Below are 22,983 nucleotides of genomic sequence, written 5' to 3' on the forward strand. Positions count from 1 at the left end.
AGTTTGCTTTCTATTTTGTTGGTCCTTATATGGTTTAGAATTACTATGGACTCATCTTCCCAATTTGCATTTTGTAAGACAAAAACATTCATATCCATCAGTTTTGGTCCCAACTGACTGTAGACACATTTTTAATTACTTGATAATTATTAATGTTATGTTTTTCTGGTTTCTTAATTGTTATTATCTGGCCTTGTTTTAACTGGTTACATAGTTGTATGTAATCCAGATTCTGACCATGGAGATATTTAATAAATAGTGAGCAGGGTAACCGTGATCTTATGGAGACTCCTAGGAAAACATACCATAATACTATAGAATTTAACATTTGGAGAGCTTTATATTTGTTGTAAAAATAGGCAGCAGTGCCATCTGGTGACTGATAACTTAACTGCATTCTAGATTATCTAGTAAGGATTTTGAAAGATCTGTTTCCTTTTCAAAATCTAATTAGAACATAAAATGAGTTGGAGATCTTCTAGTCTCTGCTTGAGCAAGAGATTCTATACCAGTGGTTCTCAACCTGGGGGTCGCGACCCCTTTGGGGGTCGAACGGCCATTTCACAGGGGTCGCCAAAGCCCTCTCTCGCCCCCCACCACGCCTTCACTCACTCTCACCCTCTGCCTCTGTTGGATCGCCGGTTGCCGTTCGCTTATCCCGCCCACTCCCAATCTATTGCTGCCTCCGGAGTCCCAGCTGATGGCTAGAGGGAAAAAAACTTTAAATTCTTGCCGAGGGGCTTCAAAGAGCCGCCCTACTCTCAGCTGTTTTGTGGAGGGCTCTGTTGCTAGCTAGCTGCAAAGAGGTAAATTCCTGGAGCAGATTTTTTTTCCCCCTAGCTATGCTGAAAAAGCGAAATTGAAAGTAAGCAGGGTCTTTGCTGCAACGTGACAAAATGAGGCAGAGAGATTTCTTTTTCTTTTTCCTCACCAAAATAGGTAGGTGCAAAACTGCAAACAATGGGAAATTTAGGGGAAAAGAGGAGGTTCAAGATTTTAAAACACAAAAGAAAAAAAGCTCTATTTAACTAGGAATTGTAATAATTGAGATACTATTAATTGTATATTGTGTTGAAAGCAGAAATGGTTAAGTTGTGGTTTGGAGGAATATATGGGGGAAATTATTTGGTTTATTATTATTGGTAAATATAATTGATTTGTAAGAAATTGGATTGCATGGAAATAATTGGAATATTCATGTTCATATTAATATACAAAAAAGATAGTTATATAACTAATTGATTTATATTAAAATGTTGAATTTGTATTAAACAACTGTATTACATAATTACATAATTAACCAATGTGAGGATGGATATAAAAATAGATGACAATGCGAAGGGGTATAATATAGAATAGAAGGGAAAAATTGAATTTGATTAAGATTAGAGACGAGGATGAAGGGTAATATTGGTTTTTTTAAAAAATAGATGAGGAATATGGTAAAAAGGAAATATAGAAATTGTAAATTTAATTGAAATGACTAAACACTGTGTTGGAAGAAATATCCTTCTGGGTTCTGCTCCAAGTGGGGAAAAAGACACTGGAAACATAGAGACTGCTTGGAAAGATGGTTTAATGGTGGACAAGATCACATGGCTTGAGTTCCTGAACAGAAAAGGGGCAGTTACAGTAAATCCTCGGGTTTTTATGCTCTCTCTGGCTTTGCATTTCTTGGGGCCCCGAAAGAGTATCCTGATTGGTTGTCAGACTCCCAGGGGGTGGGGGTCTTAGCTAGCCTTGCTGGCTGATGGTCACATGTGCTTCCCAGGTCACATGCTTCCCAGGTCACGTGTGGTGAGTTTCTGTTGCTAGATGGGGCCCATTAGTTTCTGTTGCTATTGTGTTGCAAATGTCCTTTGACAAAGGATTGACTTTCTGCCTCTAGCCCATTAACAAAGGGTGGGGGGCAGGAAGGTGGGAGCTGCTTTGTCTGTAAAATATGCTTCTCCATTTCTCATCCAGGGAAATATAATATTCTGCCTTTTTAATATTTCATTCTTCTAGGAAAGGGGTGGGTGCTAACCTCCTACAACTGTTTAAATTTGTGAAGCGGCCAAATACTCTGTTCAAAGAAAATACGTTGTATGTTTGTATGTGTGTTTCTAATTATTGCTATTTATTGCTATTTGTTCTCTTTTATTCTTTAAAGTTTAACAATTCATTCTTTATCTTAATATCTTTATATTTGTTTGGGGTTGGCTTTCTTCCCTTTCATCTTTTTTATTGTACAGCAATCTTTCTCCTCAAACCTACCACCTCTCTCTTTTCTTTCCTTCTTACTTTCTCTTCCCCCCCTCTTCTTCTTCTCCCTACTTCCTCTTCCTTTCTCCTTCTCCTCCTCTCTTCCTCCCTCTCTTACCCTCACTCCTACTCTAATTTCCCTTACCTTTCTTCATCCCTCTCTAATGCGGTATCCTTTTATGCATATGGACTACTCAGAGGGCTAAAAACGTTATTTTTGACTGGTCCTCGCACTTTTGACCAGTCCTTGAACTTATGACTGTCCTCACAATTTACGTTTTTGCCCTATCTTGTCACCATGGTGAAGAGAAGCAGTTGTGAAATGAGTGACACGGTTGTTAAGAATGCTACAATGGGCATAAATGATGACCAGTCATAACTGCAAAGACCGGTCAAAAGTGCGAGGACCTGTCAGAAATCACTTTTTTCAGCCCTCTGGCCCTTTTGTGCACAGGGACTACTCAGAGGGCTGAAAAAGTTATTTTTGACTGGTCCTCGCACTTTTGACCAGTCCTCGAATTTATGACTGTCCTCACATTTTACATTTTTTGCCCTATCTTATCACCATGTTGAAGAGAAGCAGTTGTGAAATGAGTGACATGGTTGTTAAGAATGCTGCACAGGCATAAATGTGAGGATGGTCATAAGTGTGAGGACCAGTCAAAAGTCCGAGGACCTGTCAGAAATGACTTTTTTCAGCCCTCTGAGTAGTCCCTATACACATAGCCACGCCCACCCAGTCACATGACCTCCAAGCCATGCCCACAAAATAAGCCACGCCCACAGAACCGGGTTCTAAAAAATTTAGAACCCACCCCTGGTTGGGGGTCACCACAACAAGAGGAACTGTATTAAAGGGTCGCGGCATTAGGAAGGTTGAGAACCACTGCTCTATACCATTTCAGACAAGTGGCTGTCCAGTCTATTCTTAAAAGCCTCCAGCAATAGGACACCCACAAATTCAACTGGTTAATTTTCTCACTGTTAGGAAATTTCTCTTTGGTTCTATGTTGCTTTTCTCCTTGATTAGTTTCGATCCATTGCTTCTTGTCTTGCGTTCTTGTCTTGCTTTGGAAAATAGATTGGCTCCCTCATCTTTCTGGTAGTCCCTCAAATATTGGAATACTGCTATTACCCTAGTTCTTCTTTTCACTAGACCAGACATAACCAATTCCTGCAAACGTTCATCATAAATTTTAGCCTCCAGACCCCTAATTGTTTCTTTAAGTGTAACAAAAAGTAAGGGGATATTTTTATTCTTTGTAAAGAACAAGCAACATTAAAAACATTAACAATTAATGTTCTTACTGAAACTTATTAGAAAAATATGAACATATTTGGTATGTAATTTAGTATTTCATGTTTCCTCAAGTTTGCACCATCAAGATTTTCATATTTCACAATAGAGTTCTAACCTGGACAGCATGTCCGTCAAGTGATCGATCAAGCTGGACAGTTAAGAATGCTGAATGAGTAAGCTCATCTTTAGTTGCATGAGCTCCTTGCCTATGGACAGAAGAAGTACAATTAAATCTCATTTCAAATTAATCTCCCCCAAGATTATATAAAGCATAACTCTTTTTTTTTTTAGTCAAGAAGCATGACTAAATGTATTAAAATACATTTGGAAAAAATGAAACTATAGAAATACAAAACTTATATAAGTCTTATTCCAAAAGCTACTTGAAATGATCAAGTAGATTAGGATCAAGGCAGGCACTAATATGTTTAAAGTAACAGGGTTTCTGTACTATAGTAATAGAAGGAACACAAGGAAATCCTAAATTTGTCATAAAAGTATGCATCTTACTGTACTATGATAATTTCTTTTTAGATCTCATTGCATTACAAATGTATTATACTTCACAATTTAAGTGAGACAGGACCAAAAGTCAAAGGACTGAGATAGTATATCTTTTATCTAAAACAATGTTGGTCTTTATTGTAAAAGGAACTATTTTGACAGTAAAATTAAAGAGTTTTCTCTCACTGTGGTTTGCAGCTGCTTGCCTTTCTTGCATAAACCAGCTGGAAATTAAGCCAATTTAAGAAATAACTTTCCAGATTTCAACCTTTTCTTCCACTTTGGCCAAAGTGATAGCCAGATTCTTTTATCTAGGCCATGAGTAATACAGCCACAATTGTTACATTTCCAGGTTCTTTTCCCCTTTCACCCATATCAGAAAAGCAAAGGTCAATTGTTTTCCCTTTTGTTAGCATTTTTCAGCAGTTTTCAGGACTGGTGAGGATAAAATCAGTTTTGCATTTTTCCTGTCAGAGAATAGAAACTGGAGTGAACTCTTGTCAATTTCTCTCATTTAAAACAAAACCAAAGGAATAGCCAGTAGAGACTGGGTAGGGCGTCATATCAATCAATCAAAATGAAGACATTTATTTAAAAAAATGGAATCAGGTGTCAGGAACCACTTTTGATGCAGCTCAGAAAACTCAGGTGAAGGTCCCTTTCTGAACAGGCTGAGAACTGGCAGGGGGTGATGCCATCCATTCTAGCCATCACAAAATAATAGGACGTCCATCCTTGTCCTAAGACAAGCTGAAGCCCAGAACTATGCTTAGTATGACTCTCTATGCCTACAGTAATCCAAAGTTTTCAGACAGACTATTCAAATCATATTAACACAATTAATAGCACATACCATGTGTAGATAATCTTGCCCTTGGGGTAGGTGTACAATACGATGTAGCAGTCACCACCATAAAACTGCCCATAGCTACCAGGTTCTATAGGGATTCTGCCATTACTTTCAACTCGCCAAATCTAAGAAAAATAAGGTATGAATGGGAAACTACTGTACAAAGCTTTTGCAGATCCTCAAACAGAATTAGGGTATAAGCTTATATTTTTTTCCTATTTAGATACATTAAAGGCACACTTATAATTTAATATTTAGATGACAAAATAACAACTTGTTCACATTTACTTAATTCAGTTTTGGTACCTCAGACATCTGTGAGTCTGAGAAAAAGAAAGCATTAGTATCCTACAACCCTTAAATGGTCTTTTATTTGTGGCTTGACCTCTATCTCTAGTCTATAGGAACACTAATGAAATCATGCATGTTATGTTTTGTTAAGAAATCAACAAGGAGAAATTACAACTTTTCTTTTTTTAATCTGCAAGGGATTCTGCAACTGAGGAAATTCTTTTCCATTTCATTGGATTCACCTTCCAGATATCTTGGGAATTCAATGGAAACAAACAACGAAACTTCAAACTTCTGTTTTAGTCCACAGAATATAAGCGAATATATGTGTCACTTCTTTTCTTTAATTAATTATAGACATAGGAAGCGATCATCACTGGGAATAATGCATGCAGGAATGGGGGAGATGGGGGGAATGTTTTTCTGTCTCTTCTTTACTTGTAGTTCAAATTAAAACCACCCCTCCCCTGATGTTCTTCTCTAAAGGGGAGGATTTCCCTTTAATATCAAGAAAGCTTTTCTGAAGCCTGGGTGGGGATGCAGAAGTGAAAGAACAATCAATCACCCTTCCCCTGACCTGAGGACCAGATGAAAAGTTTGCTGCAGCTGCACTTGTTAATAGTTAAAGCATTGTGCTAAGATGTGTCCATGTATCTTGCAGTAAAGTTTTATATTTATGAGCCAAAATACCTCAATTAAAACGTGAACTGTGAGAGTGTTTGGGATAAAAATATTACAAAAATACTACCATAAAGCAAAACATCTGAAACAGTAAATATTGGAAGTTGACAGCAATATAAGGTCAATATGCATAAATACCTCCACTTTTCCAGAGCCATCATCTATCATGTTGTGCTGGGCTGCCATCTGGGGAGATTCATGTAACTTGCTAGCATCAAATTTGATTGGTTCAATTTTTGCCACTCTTTCCATGACATGCACTTTTCCAAAGCCATTGCTTTGATCTTTGTCTTTCCAGTCTTTAAAGAACTGTTTGAAGATGGGAGTCTCACCTCCTTCTGGAAGAATCTGAATCTGTATGTCAAATCACAGAATTATATATTTAAAAAATTGAAATACATATACTGTTTTTCTCCTATATTGTAGGAAAATAGTATCAAACAGTACTTGATCCAATCCATATTTAAAGATTGGATCATATTCCATAATATTCTGGAATACAGACAAGACTGCATAATTATAATTATTACTTTAAATTTACTGATCATGTGTCCCAGCCAATATTGTTGGCTTTCTTCTTAATGATTTAAATCCTATCAAGGGGCCTATGAACTGACCAAAATACAACTGATACCACTGTAGATTTCTTCCAAATATTTGCAATCTCTATTTCCAAACACTAGTATTTTGTAATAGTTTCTCATTCCTTCTTTTCAGCCTTAGTTTCTTAGAATAGCTTCACTGATAAACACATTATAGTTATTTTTAATGACAATGGTTTGATTTTTTCAGATAATCAGTCTGAAGGTAACAACATATACATTTTTGCTCTGTCATTTCCAATTACGTTATAGTGAATTTACATCACAAGTAATTCTCATTGATAGTGAAGCCATAGTTTTTATATAAGTGCTGATGTAATATTTTGCAAGCTCAGCCATGCCTTTTTTTTTTTTTGGTAATCAATCTGTATGATTTCACTATATCCAATTTTATTTGTTTCATTCTTATTTCAGCATCTACTATCTAAACTATTTCCTATTTGGGCTTAATTCCTTCTTTTTTTCTTTTTTAATGTGCTATTCCTAATCCAATACCATGGTCTGGTACTGTCCAATTTTCCATTACTACTTTTCAAAAAATGTCTATTGAGTGCTTTAATTTTCAATTTTTCTAATCTTATTTTTAATTGTTGCTTTTTAATAGTCATGTCTAAATATCATTTCTGCAAATAGTTCTTCTTTCTGAAGCGTTCCCCCACCCAGTCCATGGAAAAATGATCTTCCATGAAACCAGCCCCTGGTGTCAAAAAGATCATTTTTTCCTCTATAACTTGCATGAAATTTATCAATCCCAGATGCACTTCATTTTTTGATATATATTTTTACTACCTCTGAACTATTTTTCTCTTTAAAAGTTTACATAATTTTCTCTAATCAATTTTCAGTAATGTAACTCTCAGTAATGTCCTTTTGTTACTTTAAATTGAATGATCCCATAGTTCTATCCTGAAAAGTAATGTTACTTTGTCTTTAAATATTTGTTTATATCAACAATATTTTATATTTATTTATATTTATTTTAATTTCGCTTAGATTTACAAACATTATTCCACTCTGATGATAAAGGTAGTCCTCGAGTTATGAATGTAATGGAGCCTCCCCATTCCATTTGTAACCCAAGGATTCATGGGAGTGAATCTTGTACCGTGAATGAGATCACTCCCTCTTTTCACTCATGCATTCTCTAATCAAATGAGAGGCTTGTTAAGAGCACATGAGGTATTTTAGGATGGAGAAGGCCATGGAGGGCCTACTGATGCAACAGCCAACTGCTTAAGACCACCCAAGGCCAACCTGACCCACTGAAATACTTCACGCTCCCGACAATTGCTTCCTCCCCAACCTGCCATGCTGGATCACTTACCTTGTGAAGATCTAGCAAGCAGTCACCTCTCCAGTCTGTCAGTTGTGTGCGCACCTCTGCAGTTTGGTTTGGGTCTCCGCAGGCCTTGCATGGCAGATTGCTGGCCAAAAGAGAGCTTCTGAGGAGTGAATCTGCCCCTCCAACGCTCTGTTTGGGCCTCAACAGGTCTCCCCTAGCCCATTACAGGCCAAAATGGAGCTTCTTAGGGCCGGATCCTCCCCTTGGAAGCTCCATTTTGCCCTGCAATGGGTCAGGCAAGGCCTCTGGTGGCCCGAACGGAGCATCGGAGGGGCAGATTCACTACTCAGAAGCTCCATTTTGGCCAGCAACGTTCAGGACAAATATTGCAGTTGTTCGTAAAGGCGAACAACTGCCATAGTGCTGAAAGATTCATAGTTTTGGGACTTGTTTGCAAATGCTAGGGGGTGTTTATCGCATAACTTCGAACGTTTGCTAAGGGAACGCTCATAACCCGAGGATTACCTGTACTTGGAATCAATATTCCTTTAGAATTTATCTTGATTAGCTCCTAATTTTAAATTTTGTTTGAATTGGCTTTTATGACCGTGGGTTTTTTTTTTTTTTCTGATAATACAGTAACATAATTCTCTGTTTTAGTTCTTGATTTCCAGTTGTAGTTTTGGTTCTGATAATGCCCTGCTTTTTTAAGTCAGACATTCATTTTATTTTGGTTGCTGACGTGCAAAACAGAACTTTAAAAACCAAAATCATCTTTCACTTGCCAAAAAACCACTATAATTTTTGGAATCAGTTTCAACTGTTTATTTTTCTGTTTTCATAGTTTTAGATCTTGCAAGTTATTCAGATCTTCATTTACTTCTTTCAGTTTCAATTCTAAGAGAATTTTCCACGTAGTTTTGTTTTTAAATTTGTTTTTGTTCCTTACTTTCCCATCTCAATCTTTGGTAACAATGCAAGCAGCACAATACATTAGTTGATTAGTTTCACAAGTATTAATGCTGAAATAGTTTTCAGGTTAATGTTCTGAAATATCTCAAATAAGAGTCTCCTCTTTGTTTGCTTTAAGACAGGTAGCTTCATTCTTGCTATCAATTCTTACAAGTTTTTAATGACTTTTCCAGCCAATTCTTTTTTCTTTTCAGTTAGTTTTGGTTGCTGGAGCCTGCAAATTGCTTTATTTTCTTGCTCAAGTAGTTCATTTTCTTGCAAATCTTGACTCTCCTTTTCTATTTCTGGCTGACAGATCAAGAAAGCTTTATCATGCATTTGCAACTACTCAGATTTTTCCAAACCCTGTCCTCCCTCAGTCTATTGTTATTCTTTTCCAGGTAAGTGATCATTACTTCCTTTCTGCTTGAAATTTCTATTGCATTTAAGTATATGGAATAATCAGCAGGAATGTTTATGCTCATGCAAAACAAATAGTAGGTGGATCTTTTTGAGGTATTCCTCTAGGTGCTTCTAACAAATGTTAACAATAGCTGCTTGAGAAATTGCCTATTTGTTTAGAAATGCCAATATCATACTGTATGACTTTTCTATTTTACAAGGCTTTGCTGCTTTTTAGATCACATATATGTAGTAGGTTTTGTTATAGTTTTTGATCTGATTTTATGGTGCTTTTTGTTACTGTAGGATTTTATGTTGGTGTTTTTAATTTTGACAATCTTATTTTTATAATAAATCTAAAAATTTAAGACTTGACATGAAATAGTAAATTTTTTTTCATCTGACTATTGGGAACATTTTAATATATAGGTAATATATTTTTACCTCAGTTGTATCCATAGCAATTGGATTATGGTAGTCTTACAACTGCAGTTAATATAACTTTAGAAATCTTCTTGTGTAAACAGCAGTTGTTTCTTAAATAAGCATACCTGTGTGTTGGGAGGATAATTCATTTGCAGAACAAATTCCTCAGCTGATTTCATGGCAGCTTTCCTCTCATCTGGATTAGCATTTTTACCTTATTAATATAAAGTGATAGTTCACATTACAACAATGAAGTCATTAGATGAGAAGAACAATTCAGAAACTTCTTCGGAACTGTTACTGACAGTTTTTTAAAAATTTATTGCTGAGTCTAAGCTCAATATGATTTTTTGGAGGGCAGCATAACTTCAAATGGCATAATAGAAAAGATTCCAGCAAAAATGGTAGCAATTGATATAATTCACTGGTTTAGACAACAAAGTTTTGAAAAGTGGTAGTTATAATCAAAAATTTAATTTAATCTGGTCAGGTTTACAGTCTTCTTTATTGACTACAGGAAAGAGATCTATCATAGTAAATTTTTATAGCAGCTTTTTCATACTTGGCAACTTTAAGATGAGTAGATTTTTAACTCCCAGAATCCCACCACCAGCATGTTTAACAGTATTGGCAGCATGATGCATGTTTTACAGTATCAATGCATTCCAAGACACACAGAAAAGAACAACAAAAACAACATACACACACACCTAAGAGAATCTATGCTGAATACCGATTTGATGACTTCACAACATTTCCATTTACTGGTCCTAAACCAGGTGTTGGCAACCTTAAACACTCAAAGGGCCACTTGGACCCATTTCCTACAGAAAAAAAACACATTGGGAGCCACAAAACCTGGGTGGGCATGGCCAACTCGATGCTACTCATTCCCACCCAGTCACATGACTCCCCCAGCCATACCTACCTAGCCACAAAACCATTCTCTATGTTTCTCTCCCTCTCTTCCCCCCTCTTTCTGTATCTCTGTGTCTCCGTCCCTCTCCCTATCTTCCCCTCTTCCCCCCATGTCTCTCTCCTCTGTATCTCTCTTTTTCTCTCTCCCTCTCTTTCTCTCTCCCACCCCCTTTCTGTGTATCATTCTGTATGTGTCTCTCTATGTCTCTCTCTCACGCCCTCTCTGTAAATCCCTGTGTGTGTCTCTGTCACTCTGTGTGTATGTGTGAGTCTCCCCCCTCCAGGCGACCATCCTCCTCTGCCCCCATCCTCTTGTGACCCCTGGCTGGCTGTGGCTGAGCTGGGAGCATATGCACACACGGGGAGACTCTCCTCAAGCGAGCGCCAAAGCGCAGCAAAGGTGCACGCGGTGTGGGCGGCCACTCGCTTAGGAGGCTCTTAACAGGATGCAACAGGATGAGGCTTCTCTCCTGCACTAATGCTCTAGCCATCACCTTGCCATGTCATCCCCCACCCCTGGCAGCCTTCAGCTAAGCGTGGAGGGCTCCAACTCCAGCCCGAAGCGGCAGGAAGCAAAGGCTGCCTTACGTGCAAATGTGGTGTGAAGGCAGGTACAGGGCCACTTCACTCCTGCACTCTCTGGAAACCCTCCTCCTCCTTCTCCCCCTCTCATGACTCCCTGGCTGGCTGTGGCTAAGCCAGGAGCATGCACACTTGTGGGGAAATTCCTCTTAAGCAAGCGCCAAACCTCAGGAAAGGTGCATGCTGGGCAGGCAGCGGCTCACTTAAGGAGGGTCTCCCCATGCATGCACAAACTCCCAGCTCAGTCAAAGCTGGACAGGGGGTCCCGAGCGGAGGAGGGGTAGGAAGGTCAAGACCCTCCTAAGCAAGCGGTCACCCACCCTTCGCACGTCTTTTCTGCACTTTGGCGCTCGCTTGAGGAGGGTCTCCCCGTGTGTGTGCACACTCCCAGCTCAGTCACAGCCAGCTAGGGGATCACAAGAAGAGGAAGGGGGACGAGAGTCCAGGAGCGAAGCAGCCCTGTACCTGCCTCTGCACCACATTTGTGCGTAAGGCAGCCTTTGCTTCCTGCTGCTTCAGGCTGGAGTCCAAAAAAGAAATAAGAGGAATGAGGGGTGGGGCCAACCAGTGATGGGACAGGGAGCTGCAGCAGAGGGCCCAAAGAGCTGCTTGCAGCTCCGGAACTGCAGGTTGCCGACCCCTGTCCTAAACAGTTTTACTTTTATTGAAGAGCCAATTATAGATAATGATCTGCCAAGAAAGCAAACAAAGACATTTCATCTCTTCAGATACAAAAACTTCAGACTTTGTATCAATGTACGTCCACAAGCAAAAACAAAGGTTTCCTTGGAGGACTATGATAGTGGAAACCCTAAAAGCTCAATTGCTCAGTAAATTCTTTCTGGCAGATAAAAATCTTAGGAAATGTCTCCTTTTCTTTTTGGTCATTTTTTAAAAAAATATTTTTACTCTGTAGTTACAGTAATAAAGCAGGAGACCAGAGTGATCTGTTGAATCCAGATATTCAATGGCCTTCCCACCTCATTTTCTTTTAAAAACCATTTGACAAACTTTTCTAAGAGTATAACAGTCTGGTTAAGAAAATTCTCTCATGTCAGATTTTCTCTTCTGAGGCCAGCGTCTTTCATTTCAAGCTTCTATTGGCATTTTAAAAGAAAGCAAAGAGACTTCCATTTACCTTTCCATACAAATATCTGTCTAGCTGCACCATAATCCAATATAAAACATTCTTCGGATAAAAGCATTGCTCTTGAGAAGGGATTTTCTTCTGCAACAAGTGTAATCTTCATAGAGCCACTGGCATCGGACACCTGAATATGCAGGACATTCACATTAAGATCAATTCACTGTTCAATTAATTTCACATGGTTACTACTTCTAAAGTTCATGTATGTATCTAAGGATGTACAGGGAATGCCACTTCATTCAACTTTGAACTTTCAAATTTGTGCTCCTGATACAACAAAAGACAACAAAAATCTAGAATCTGGTTTCTATTGTTTTATTAGGGTTTTTTTTATTAGTTTTACTTACTTTGCTTCAGGGTACTGTAATGACCTTAGATTAAAACTATAAAAATTAAGTAAATTTTAATTATTTAAATTAAGTAATCTTAAATAATGTTAAATTGAAACTTTAAAAATGAATTATTACAGAGGGAGCTTTGCAAAGAAAAGAGGCTGAAGGTTTACTAATAACATTCTTTATCGAAATATCTCCTAATAACCCTAATTTCTTTTCCCGGAACATAAGGGAAGGAAAACAATTGCTGCCTTCATCTCATTTGTTATAACAAATTGGTGCTATAAAAAATGAAAATGCAAGAAGCCAAAAATTAAAGCCTTTCCTACATACACTTTAATTTCCTAGTCATGCTAAAAACAGGAAGCATTAAAATCAGCAGGGACTGCAAACTAGAAGCTTTTCTGTACTCTTTAAAGATCCTTTATCTGAATACGGTCTATTTAGACCGTATATCACATGTTTTGGAAAGAGGAACCAGCTCTACAGGATCAAATATAGCACTATATTAAATATATGTAAATCCTTTCCAGTTGCTTAAAGTGGTGCTTTTGCAGTTCCAAACATCTTTCAATAAATATGTGCCAGCTTTCCTTTACTCCAGACATTAAAAGAGGGTAAATCAGTGTTTCATTCCATTCCATTTCCCAAAGAACCAGCTGTGCTCTCATGCTTCATCTCCCATTGTTTCCAGAAGAGGGAGCTGAACCATTATACTTTATAATTTGGGTAATTTCTTTTCTCCTTATAATGCATTAGAATTCAAAAATCAAGGTGACTATTTTATAGCATTAAAATCAAGTCACTGAAGTTCTTTAGAAAGACTATCACTCTGAAATTGTATGAGCAATGTAAATCAGTAGGAAATTATATTGTTTAAGTCACAGGCCAGAAAAACAGGATTGGTATCTTATAACTTCAATTGAAGAAAGAACTTGAGCTGCTGTTTGTGAAGTAGGTTCCTATTGTTAATCATGGAGTATAACTAGGTAATCATGAATATCTGACACCTTTTTCTTGATCATCTTTTCCTAAGGGGAGCAGTGGACTGTCTATTTCTCCTCTCTCACACAATAACTATTTATAATTGCTTCTGCATACATTTGTAATTACTTAGGCATGTAATTGCAGGCAAATATTAGCACATGACGTTTTTCCTGGAATGGAGAACTATAAAATGTCAGAAGTCCTTTTCTGTTATTCAGTTGATAGTGAAAGTCTTCAAACTGGGTAGACAATCAACATGCATAATAGTCCATTCACTTTTCTCCTCATTTCCAAGGTTTCAGTTTGGATGATCTCAAGGGGAGCCAAACTCACATTTACGTTAATGTAAATATACCCCCTCCATAAAATTTTTGCTTTAATAAGGCATCAGATAATATATCAGATATAGTACCTTTAAGGGGAACAGTCATAAAGCAAGTGAAAAAAAGTCACAAATTGGGATCAGCTGACTATAGGACGCAGCAATCAGTCATGTATGCAACCCAGTTACTGAGCACCTGAAATGCAATCACATGATTGTGGAGTTTGTGTGTGGCAGTTGTAATGTCTAAGATGGGTCATAACTATCTTTTGGAGGATCTGTTGTAACATTGAATTGTCATTAGGCAACCAGTTCAGTGGTGAAATTCAAATTTTTTTACTACTGGTTCTGTGGGCGTGGCTTGGTGGGCATGGCAGGGAAGGATACAACAAAAACTCTATTCCCACCCCACTCCAGGGGAAGGATACTATAGAATCCCCATTTACTCCCCACTCTTGGGGGAAGAATATTGCAAAATCTCCATTGCCACCCCACCAGCCAGAGGTGGTATTTTCTAGTTCCTCAAACTATTCAAAATTTCCGCTACCAGTTCTCCAGAACCTGTTAGAACCTGCTGGATTTCACCCCTGAACCAGTTGTTAAACAAGAATTATCTTGAAGCATGTTTCATCAATTTATGTACTTGCCACACAAGTACAGTGCCTGTGGATATACATCGCATATCTTTAATGTGATAAATCTGTCATAGATTTAAATGACTGAAAACATTTGAATAACTAATTTAGACTGTCAAGAAGGGTATGAAATTAAGCATATCACAGTAGCCGTATCAAATCATTAAAAGAACATGCTTTCATTGCTCCATATAAAATGATCTGCATAAATAAAGAGGATTCCTACCATGTAGAGTTTAGCATTTCGCCTGTTAGTAATATCAGTTGCCTCATCATCATTGTCATTGCCTTCCTGAAGATTTTGCTTGGGTCCCAAAACCTAAACATAAGGAAAGAAGTTGGGGCTGAAAGAGAGATAGGATGGCAAAGTAATATAAATAAAATGACTTTTTACTTATGGATAAATATTCTTGACCATTTTTTGGTGATTTTGATTGTTTCAAAGTGATACCAACATAAGCCCACCTAAATTTTACAACTTAATCAGATGCTTTCATGCCTTTGGAAAGATGGATGACAAGGGGTTGATCTGAAATAGACACATGCTAGGAAGGTAGTGGGTATTAAACTTGTTCATTCACAGTATTTATCCTATGGAAATATTTCATTCTCTCTCAGCAATATGATCCTGACCCAAATCTACTCTCTACTTATAATGGTAACAGAACTATAATCATAACAAAAGTTATTTAAAAATGTGATCACTTCATTAGGTTCCTCCACTCTTGAACATCATATGGCATTTCTTGGTATTCTGGTAGCTTCTGGTATTGTTTTTAGTTTATGCCTATTGTTTACAGCTAGTTTTTGACATTTTATGTTATATGGTTTCTTTGGATTTTCTGGTTGTTTTTTGCTTTTGTCCCAATAATGACTACAAGCCTTGAAGCATTTAACAGTGTCACACTATCTTTCAGGTTTGATTCCAGAAAGGTGTTTTGCAGCATATGGATACATAAGCAGGCCTATCTGCATTCTATTAAAGCAGCTGCATTTTTTTCAAGACTGAGCAACACAATCCTCAGCTACCACATGCAAACACTGGGAAAACACAAGTGCCCAAACAATAGAAAGGCAACCACTTAGCACTGGCTCCAAAGCGAAGTGACTGACTGCCCATTGGTTAATAAGTCAGTTGCCCACAAGATAGGATTAATGCCAAGAGATAAATAGTTCTTCCTGTTGTGGCCCATGCCAATTTCATATGTGTTTCTTTATAACTCCACTCTATTCCAATTTCCATGGAAATTCACACAGAAATATTTCGTAATGTTCTTTTGAACTGATTCTTTCATAAAGTGTACTTTTCTAAACATATACAACTTTCAAACTAAGAAAATCTAAAATATGTATTTCACAGTTATGTTTTCTATGATAAAATTCAAACAAGTGGAAAAACCAATCTACCCATTAGTTGGTCTGGTCACATTGACAAAATTGAAAATACAGTCTTAAAGAACAACTTAATACTTAAAGAAAATTTATGGAAAGTATAGCATGTGATCAATGAATAGGAAGAACTTATTAATTTTCTTGAAATTAATATTTAGCAAAATATTATTTAAACATATTTAGCAAAATATGCTACTAAGAGAGATTACACAAGTCATTTTATATAAACCATTCTGTCGCACCATGCCTCCCCAAAACTAGGAATATTTTGGACCAATTACAAGAAAGATAAAATTTCCTTCAAGTTGAGCTTGAGTTCTGGTGACTCCATGACCATGTCCACTGGTTTTCTTGGAAGAAGTAGGTTGCCATTGCCTTCTTCATATTATGAGAGGTTTTTTTAACTCTTCAAACTAGCTCAGAAGCCCTGTTATTTCCTAGAGGTCTCCCATACAAGTACTAATTAAGCCCAACCCCATTTTATACATCTGTTAATGAATGACAGAATGCATTGATACCTAGGCACATAGTCAAAATGAAAATAGGTCAGTACTAAAACTAATCTATTTATAAATATTTATCTAGGGGCCAAATCCTGTGCAAATCTCAAAAACAGATGCACACTTTAACAATCGCCAAGTTTATATAATTTGATAGTCTGGATGTAAAAAAGTTATTCTGAGACACCATATACTGTATGTGACTTGTTTTCAAGTCTACTTCATTTTGATGGCAGAAAGAAATATAATCCCAAAGTATAACTATATCTGTACAATTAAAATGAGAAAATCACAAAAACAAATTCATAAAATTGAATTATATAGGCATCAAATGTGGGAGGCTGTTGGAAATTCACTACTTGGTATAAATACATCACTAAATTCTCTTCATATTTAGTAAAGAAAAACTAACTTCATTTGGCTTAATGTCTAACCAGAATATATTTAAATAAGATAACTGCAATGCAATATTACCCAGGGCAGGGTATATATTTATGAAGCAGAGTTCCATGTTGACAATGCAAATATTTTCTAAGGGAGAAGCAGCAAAGTAATATAGTATAAAGATATTAAAAGCACTTTAAAGATATTTAAAACAGTAAGCTATCTCTATATTTTTCTGTCCTAGAAAGATATTATGCAATAATATAAATAAAATTGTATTTGCCAGCTGGCAAATACAGTGACATTACCTTATCATGGTATATGGTCCATTCTTACTTTGCTGAGAAGAGTAAGAGCAGACCTAACAGAGTAATTATTTTCAGGATAGTTGGGAAAATGGTCAGCTGCCAAATTAAACAGTTCCTCCAATAACACCCCCCCATATACCATTTTTGCATCAATTACCAGTATACTGATGACCAGTGTGTTTTTAGGTTTATTTTAAATTACTGTTGATATTTCTGAAATCACTGAATGATTTGGGTTGCTTGGATAATCATCTTTGCTTCTACCTATCAATCTTTATGTTAAGTTCATGATCAGGGATCTTGCTCATATGTCCACCATGATGATGAACATAATTTCCTTAGCTCTAAGATATTTTCAGTTAAATAAGTTATAATCAATGGAATAACATTTTGATTAAATCTGAGGATTCCTTTTTTACACGCATGAAAATGCTTAGTGGGCCTAGTCTCAAAGGTGCTTTTTTTAAAAAGGCAACTGGACTTTGTAGCACCTTTGGGACAATTATGACCTGGATGACTGAGAATCTCCATAGGTCCAAATAGGCGCACGCGCGTGAATCTCCCCCCCCCCATCTCCTGGCACGTGATGGCAAAAAGGTTAGTCATCACTGGCCTAGGCAATGTTGGTCTCAGACTAGCACATGACACTTCTTTGTAGGACATCAGGAGCAGAAGGAGTGAGCAGCGGAATAGCTGGAGAAGATAGTACCAGGATGGTCTCGGTAGTGGCGACAGCTGTGAAATGCTATGCACCAAGGAGAATCTCCTCTCATTCAGCTATTTCTCCTTGGGTGATCTACAACAGTGGGCAGAAAGTGAGATGTGGCTGAGGAAAAACAAGAGCAGCAGATAACAGCCTGGAGAGGAAGTTCTGAAGGCATTGGCAGCAGCACTGAGTGAAAAGGGCAAAAGGAGGAGGGGTTTACTCAGCCGCTACTTGCCAGTTTTCTCTGGTAACAGCATTAAGTGAGAAGTAGGAGAAAGAGCAGGCAAGTAGCTTCAGAGACATCTACCAAGTCAATATTGTATGGCTGGAATACTGTGGAGTATATCTTGGCTTTTAAGGTACACACTGAAAAAAACAACAGGAATGGACAACTTGGGTTACAATTGATCCAAGATCTATTTTGCTACACTTTCAAACTGGCTTCCAAAAATTTTTTTCAGGGGGTTTTGTGCTCCTGTAATTGTGCTCGTGAGAAGGAAGTTTGAGATTTCTAAGCAGTTTTAAACTTTGTTTTAATGCATCTAAAGTTTAAAGAGTTTAAAAGACCCTATGTTTTAAAACTGCTTAAAGGCTGATAATTCAAGGATTTTTAAATATTTTTTTCCACCTGCTCTTTTTAACAAAAATTTTAACAATTCCAAAATTTGTCAACTGGCTTCTTTATGTAAAGAGGGATTGTAATTATTGTCCCAGGTAAACTTGGGCTAGGGCCACTCTAATTATGGCTTAACCTGTTGTTCTGGCAAGAATCATGAATTTAGACATTCATGGACCAAATCTTTCAGAAAGTAAGTGAATGTCATGATCCACCTAAATTATCCAGGATTGAGTTCCTAGATAACTCAGATACTTACTAACAAATATCAACTCTGTCTTGAGGTAATTTAATCTAATCCATCTCTCCAGTCTTTTACAGCCTGCTGAGACCTGTTCAGGATTTTCACAGCATCTCTAATTTGGCCTGGAATGGCAGTTAAAGAATTTTCAACATATTGGGAACATTTCACTCCAAAGTAATTGTTATTTCCCCACAGTTTCATAGAAATGCTAAATAATATAGAATAGGTGAATCGCTCCTTGAAATAAGTTTTAACTACCTCCTGAATGTAGTCATATTTGCACTGCCCAACTACACAAAGGATCCAGTAATATGGATTTATTCTACAGCAGCCTAATCATCTATCATTAAAAACTTAATAATGTAAACCTTGTTTGGATTCAATAGAAATTGGAGGAATACGGTTAGTTCTTGGGAAAAATAAATTGTCTTTAGCTAGCAAGTGCCCTATTTCAACCCCAAGTTTAATTTTCCATATTTGGTGGAACTAACAACTTTTACTGTTTCACTTTCTTCCAGTAAATTGTAACAGTTTAATAACAGCTTTCTGTGTAAAAAAAGACATGACTATATTGATAAGGTAGAGTTTTGAACGTAATTTGAACGTAAATATGAGTCTTGGTAGCGTAGCAGACTAAAGTGCTGTTAAATAGCACCAACTGCCTGCAATTACTGCAAGTTCAAATCTCACCAGGCTCAAGGTTGACTCAGTCTTCCATCCTTTCGAGGTAGGTAAAATGAGGACCCGGATTGTGGGGGAAATAAGCTGACTTTGTATAAAAAAAGAACACCGCTTAGGGGGACCCGAAAGCCCTACTAAGCAGGTATATACAAAAGTATGAAGGCTATTGCTTAACACATTGTAAGCCGTCCTGAGTCTCTAGAGAAGGGCGGCATATAAATTGAACCAATAAATAAATAAATAAATAAATTTATAACTGTTCAAGCGCCTCTGATCTTATAAGTAGTTAAGATGCTAAGGACACAATCATACAGAATAGATGAGTTGATTGAGTATACTATAATTTAAGTGTAAAGAGTTGAAAAAAAATAATTTCTTAAGAAAGCTGTTTAATCTCTTTATTCAAGAATGGCTCAGCTTGCCTAAAAAAAGAAATGATGTGTGTAACCATTTGTTGTAGAGTTTCCCTTGAAATGCTTGATAAATGTCCATCCATTTATTTGAATAATTTTCATGTGAAAAATCATTAGGCTAGTCCTCTGAAAAGTCCTTCAACTTAATATTTAGCTTAATATTTGGGGCATTCTGGCATTCTGAAGAAGAACTGGGTGCAGAGTGGGGCCAGGCAGGATGCAATGGTTGGCAGCTGCTGCCACCTTCTGAAAAGCTGGAAAATGGTAGGCCCTGCCCCCAACTAGCTCCTCCCATGTGGTCCACCATGAGCTCCACCACCCTAGTGCAGGCAACCTGGATGAGATAGGGTGGCTGGGATTGTGGCTGGCTCCTGGGCCAGTGAGCTTCAAGCTTTGAGACCTTGGCAGACACACCCCCCACACAATTTGCTCCCATGCCCTATTCTTTCCATCTAAATCTCAGGGGAGACAACACTCAAAAGTGCTGCAAGTGACCCAGAAGGAGTTGCACAAGCTACACTTACAAATGGCTCTGGTGACTGGTCACCCGCTGCCCCTGGGAAACACCTGTCCCAAGCAATGGCTCAGGGACCTCAAATCCCATCCGTTCAACAAACTGGGCTTTAGGTTGGTAAACAAATCCAGGGTTTCAAAACTTGAAGCTGGCTGACCTGGGAGCTGGCTGCCCTGCCCCCTCAAGATTGCCTGTGCCAGGTGGATCTCAAGGCAGTCCTCATGATGGGAGAGCTGTCAGGGGTACGGCCTTCTTTCCAGCCTTTCAGGAGGCAACAGCTGCCACCATCTATTCGTTCTGTACCCACCTCCTCCTCGCAACACTAAAGCATCCAAGGGAAGCTGGATGCAGAGCAGGATCAGGTAGGACACAACAGGCAGTGGGAGCAGAAGCTGTGGAGTGGAGCCCAGCACCAGATGTGTGGCTATTTGTCCCACACAGGTTATTGGCTGGGGACAAGTATCACCTGGGACAAGGGGATAGGAGACTAGTAGCAGGTGACCAGTGGTGGGGGAAAAACACCAATGGAGGGCCAGCTGAGGATGAACATCCACAATGGGTCAGCTGCATTAGGGGAGGGACACAGTGCAGTGGACGCAGCCATGGGCCCATGGTTATTTGTTCTAGACAGTTTGTGAGTACTAAAATAGAGATTTCTGATCAGAATAGCCAATCATTTGTGTTTAAATCCAAGTGGTGAATTTTTAAAGATTTACCTTACATTTTTTACGCTATTTGTTTGTTGCTTCATCTGGTTATAAGCCTTTTATAGTTAACTATTAATTTACACTCAGAATGATTATATATGTGATGGGAAAACAAATTATGGGAGATCCTATTCATATATCTCCACAAAGTATGTCTGATTAAGCCCTGAATCAATTATTTTAAAGGCAATGATACACAGATTTGCCAACTAAACCTAAGGCTCCTAAATGACATTTTAAAATTATTTGTATTTTAATTAAGCTTTTTTTTTTTTTTTTAGTTCAAGCAATGAGACCCAATAGTTACTCCATTCTGGTCCTGTTCAAACAATTTTTTAATTTGTTTGTTTTTCAGAAAAGTGTGAGCAGAATGTCATGACAGATGTGAGAAAGAAATAAAGAAAAACACATTTGCTATAGATTACTTCAATTGTCCTCATGTTGAAAGCATTCAAGTTAACCAAATAAAAATCAGTATTCCCACTGTGCCAGTCACTGTGTAATCATAAAGTTGGACAGACTGGCCAGTGAATTCTGTATTATTAAAAGAATGATATTCTCAGTTTGTTAGTTATAGTTCTATGTTAGTTATAGTCCTACAGAATTAATAATTCTGTATTATAAGAATGATATTCTCAGTTTGTTAGTTATAGTCCTATAGTTTCAATTAAGTCTATTGATAAGAGAATGAATAAATTTAATTGCTTAATAAATTAAATAAATAAATAAAAGCTTCCTTTCAAAAAAATTGCTTTGCTGTATCAGAAGAAAAAACACTTTTTAATATCTTGGATTTTATGAGAAAAATATATTCTAGTGTATGTATAATCACTGAAGGAACATTTAAAAACTCTGCCATGTAAAAATCCTGAATAGAAAACATTGTTATAGGTAAATCCATGGAATAATTGTGATTTATACTCTGAATAATGAAGTCCGAGTAAACCACTTTAAATTAAATTTTAGAAATTTTTCAAATTAAAGTTTAGAAATTTAGCTACTTGTAAAAGCTTCCCATTTGGACAGCTACTTGTAAAGAAGAAGAAAATAAAAGAATTCTATGTATATGCAAAAAAAGAACATCATAGCTCTGCTTACATAGAAACAAAATGAAATCAGTTTTATATATAAATGATGCAGAAACTTTATGGGTATAGCTGTGTGCAAACACTTCTCAAACAGAAGAATTAGTCATCTCCATTGCTATGCTTCATCTTCATTTTATAACATAATAATGTAGATTGTGTACTTTTATCACTGCAAAGATCAAATAATGTTATTTCAGATTCAGGACCATGTTGTCTAAATCAGGGGTCCCCAACCCCCGTGCCATGACCCACTGCTGGGCTGTAGGCCTTTCGGAACGGGGCCAAAGAAGCAGTGGGCGAGTGCATGTGCACGCATAGCTCCACTTGCATGAGCAGCAGGCAAGCACATGCATGAGCACAGGTCCATTTGTGCAAGCAGCAGGCTAGTGAGCACAGATCTATTTGTGTGAGAGGTGCATGTGTGTACCTGCCACTCAAACAACTGGAGCTGTGTGCACATGTGCTTGTCCACTGTTCACACAAACCATTCCCTCTCCCCCTCCCATCGGTCTGCAAAGCCAGAAAGGTTGGAGACCGCTGGTTTAAATAATAAATGTAATTCAAGCTGGTACAATAAATCACTGCCCACCCGCCACCCCCCCGTCTTTAACGCCTATTGCACACTTCATGATGCATAGGGTCAACTACTTTGGTAAATGGCCCAATGATCTTCAGGATAAAATACTCACTGAAAACACAAAAGCAGAAAGTCTACAGTTGCTAATTGTTTGCAATACTGTAACTACTTTCAGCCACTATTTGACTATTCTCAAAAAGTTTGCATAGCAGCATGGTAGATTTGGGACATTTTACATGCTTCCCAAAAATGGGATTAGAGCTATGGTCAAATCAGAGAACTTCAAATTCATTACTTAATGGGCAGAAATGAGAATGCAGAGTACTTCATCCCATCTGGTGCTTTTTTACATCACTATCCCTTCTCTCTCTCTCTCCCTCCCTCCCTCCCTCCC

At 37.6% G+C, this 22,983-nt stretch overlaps 1 protein-coding gene across 1 annotated transcript in view; it reads right to left on the reverse strand.

The window, feature by feature from the left end:
* SCIN (scinderin) overlaps positions 1-22,983 on the reverse strand; it is a 57,501-nt gene that overhangs the window by 9,219 nt on the left and 25,299 nt on the right. The window contains exons 5-10 of the mRNA XM_034402559.3: positions 14,686-14,778; positions 12,172-12,304; positions 9,659-9,747; positions 6,009-6,224; positions 4,902-5,023; positions 3,660-3,750 (exon numbers count right to left, since the gene is read on the reverse strand). Coding sequence (XP_034258450.1) covers positions 3,660-3,750; positions 4,902-5,023; positions 6,009-6,224; positions 9,659-9,747; positions 12,172-12,304; positions 14,686-14,778 — 744 coding nt within the window. The remainder of the gene's footprint in view (positions 1-3,659; positions 3,751-4,901; positions 5,024-6,008; positions 6,225-9,658; positions 9,748-12,171; positions 12,305-14,685; positions 14,779-22,983) is intronic.

This window comes from Pantherophis guttatus, chromosome 4, assembly GCF_059756535.1.
Source record: "Pantherophis guttatus breed Tessera chromosome 4, ASM5975653v1, whole genome shotgun sequence".
NCBI classification, from domain to species: domain Eukaryota; kingdom Metazoa; phylum Chordata; class Lepidosauria; order Squamata; family Colubridae; genus Pantherophis; species Pantherophis guttatus.